The sequence below is a fragment of the Ranitomeya imitator genome, chromosome 1 (genome assembly GCF_032444005.1).
Source record: "Ranitomeya imitator isolate aRanImi1 chromosome 1, aRanImi1.pri, whole genome shotgun sequence".
NCBI classification, from domain to species: Eukaryota; Metazoa; Chordata; class Amphibia; order Anura; family Dendrobatidae; genus Ranitomeya; species Ranitomeya imitator.
The window spans coordinates 359,052,322-359,054,404 of NC_091282.1; the positions used below are offsets into that span (position 1 = coordinate 359,052,322).

General features: G+C 36.4%; 1 protein-coding gene across 1 annotated transcript; it reads right to left on the reverse strand.

The window, feature by feature from the left end:
- Nucleotides 1-839: 839 nt before the first annotated feature.
- LOC138667001 (taste receptor type 2 member 40-like) lies at nucleotides 840-1,811 on the reverse strand. Its single transcript, XM_069755258.1, has one exon. The coding sequence runs from the start codon at nucleotides 1,809-1,811 to the stop codon at nucleotides 840-842; it is 972 nt and encodes a 323-aa protein (XP_069611359.1).
- Nucleotides 1,812-2,083: the final 272 nt, after the last annotated feature.

Genomic DNA, 2,083 nt, shown 5'->3' on the forward strand with positions numbered 1-2,083 from the left:
TGCTCTTGGTTACTCTACACATTCATCTTTGATCAGCAGAGAAAAGCTCAGAAAAAGACTGATAAAAGAGTTACAAACGTCACTGACGGATTCTTAGTTAACAGTTTCGGCAGGCTACAATCGACAGTGCAAATGCAAAAGGTGCAAAGTTTTTTTTTTTATAAAACCCAAGTCCTAAAAAGATTTTTATTAACAAATACATGTATTTATGTAAGAAAATAAAATTCACCCCAAAAGTAGACATCCACTTAAAGGGACTCTGTCACCTGAATTTGGAGGGAACAATGTGCAGGCATGTACTACGGAGGACACAGCATGAACTTCAATCCAATATTGCGGCCAGCATGCAGCCAGCGGGTAAGGAAAGGGTGAATCAAACACCCGAAAACCCCGCCCCTATGGCTGAAAATTGTTCCCTCCAAATTCAGGTGACAGAGTCCCTTTAATGGCACAATAATACTAGAAATAACATTTTTAATATGTGACATAATTTTTTTCATAAATTTAACGTGACAAAAAATGGAAATCTGCAGAGACTTGAAGGTTGTGCTTGAATGTTTGGAAACTGGCAGTTGATAATGGTGACACATTTTTGGAACCTAATTGCTGTTCCTTATTTGCAGAAATCATAACAGAAAAGTGATAAAAAAATGAAAGTAATTTTAAATTTATTCATATGTCATCATGGTAATTAAGACATAATATTGAAGTAACAAAATATTATGCAAAAATAAAAATATTCAAAAGTTACAGCCCATCTGCAACCAGTGTATATGCAATGCCCACGGGCAAATTAAACAATGCACAATTAATGTTTGTCATTCACTCTGCTGATACAGTTATTTCGATGTAGTTTTCTTTGTTCTCAGCTTGATAAATAGAACCGTTGGCGTCTTTGCTTGGTCTTCACTGTTACCTCCCATACAATGGAATAAACTCAAATATACTTGTCTTAATTTTGGACTTCCAAAAATGAGAACAACTGACTGAGCTGGTGAATAGATATAGGTTATCATCAAACAGGTACAAAATCCTGGGCTACTTAGGGGAAACGCTTCTAAAAAGAGAAGAATTTGTGATATATAAAAAGACATGTATAAGAAGAGAAGACAACTTATTGTCCTTGCTGCTCGTAATCGACCTTCTGCACGAGCACTGGGCTCTCCTTTAACTTTCCGGTCAGAATTATGTGCGATAAGTGACTTTATGATCAGACCATTGGCAATGCCTACCAAAATTAATGGAAGAGAACAACTTATGAGGTTACTGGGTATCATATATATAACATTTTGGCTAAGAACAGATATTTCAAAACTCTCATTAGTCGTTTTATTAAAATTTGTGGGATCATGGTAGAAAGTCCAGGCTGCTGGAAGGCCTGTAACAAATGAAATAAAAACTGAGGCCATTATGAGTTGTGGAATTAACTGAGCAGCTGCAAGTTTCAGTCTTATTAAAAATGGATGAGTGGCTATAACAATCTGTAAGTAATAATTGACTGACAGGCAAACCGTGAACCAGAAGCTGCAATAGATTGGTAGAATGAGCAGGACGGTGAATGAAATGTAGACTTCATCTGTATAGTAAACATCGAAAAATAGGAAGCAGGCGTAGTCATTCACTAGCATGAAAAGCTGAAAGAAAATGTTGGACGTGCAAAGAGTCACCACGATAAGATCAGATGAACTGAAATTCTTAGATTTGGCATTGTCAATAAGAGTGACGACAATAATGAAAGAGTTAGTGAATACTGCCATCACGGTGCTGGCACCCAAAACAATCAAGGAAAAAAGAATGAACGCAGGAAGCATCAGAGGTGACTTTCCAAGACTTAATAGAGTCCACTGTCCAGAGGTTACTATGAAGAAATATCTGTAACTGCTACTGATGTACATATATCAAAGTTTTTCTATATCAGCAATTTGAATACAAGATGTATTTTTCCCATCTATTCCTGTTGATGGCAAGAAGTAGAAACAAATCAATTTTGAAACAAATCAAGCCAGACATGTAATTCGGAGCAAGAATTACCAAGCTATGACTTGCCTACTTTGGACAGATCATACGAATAAAGCACTGGAGA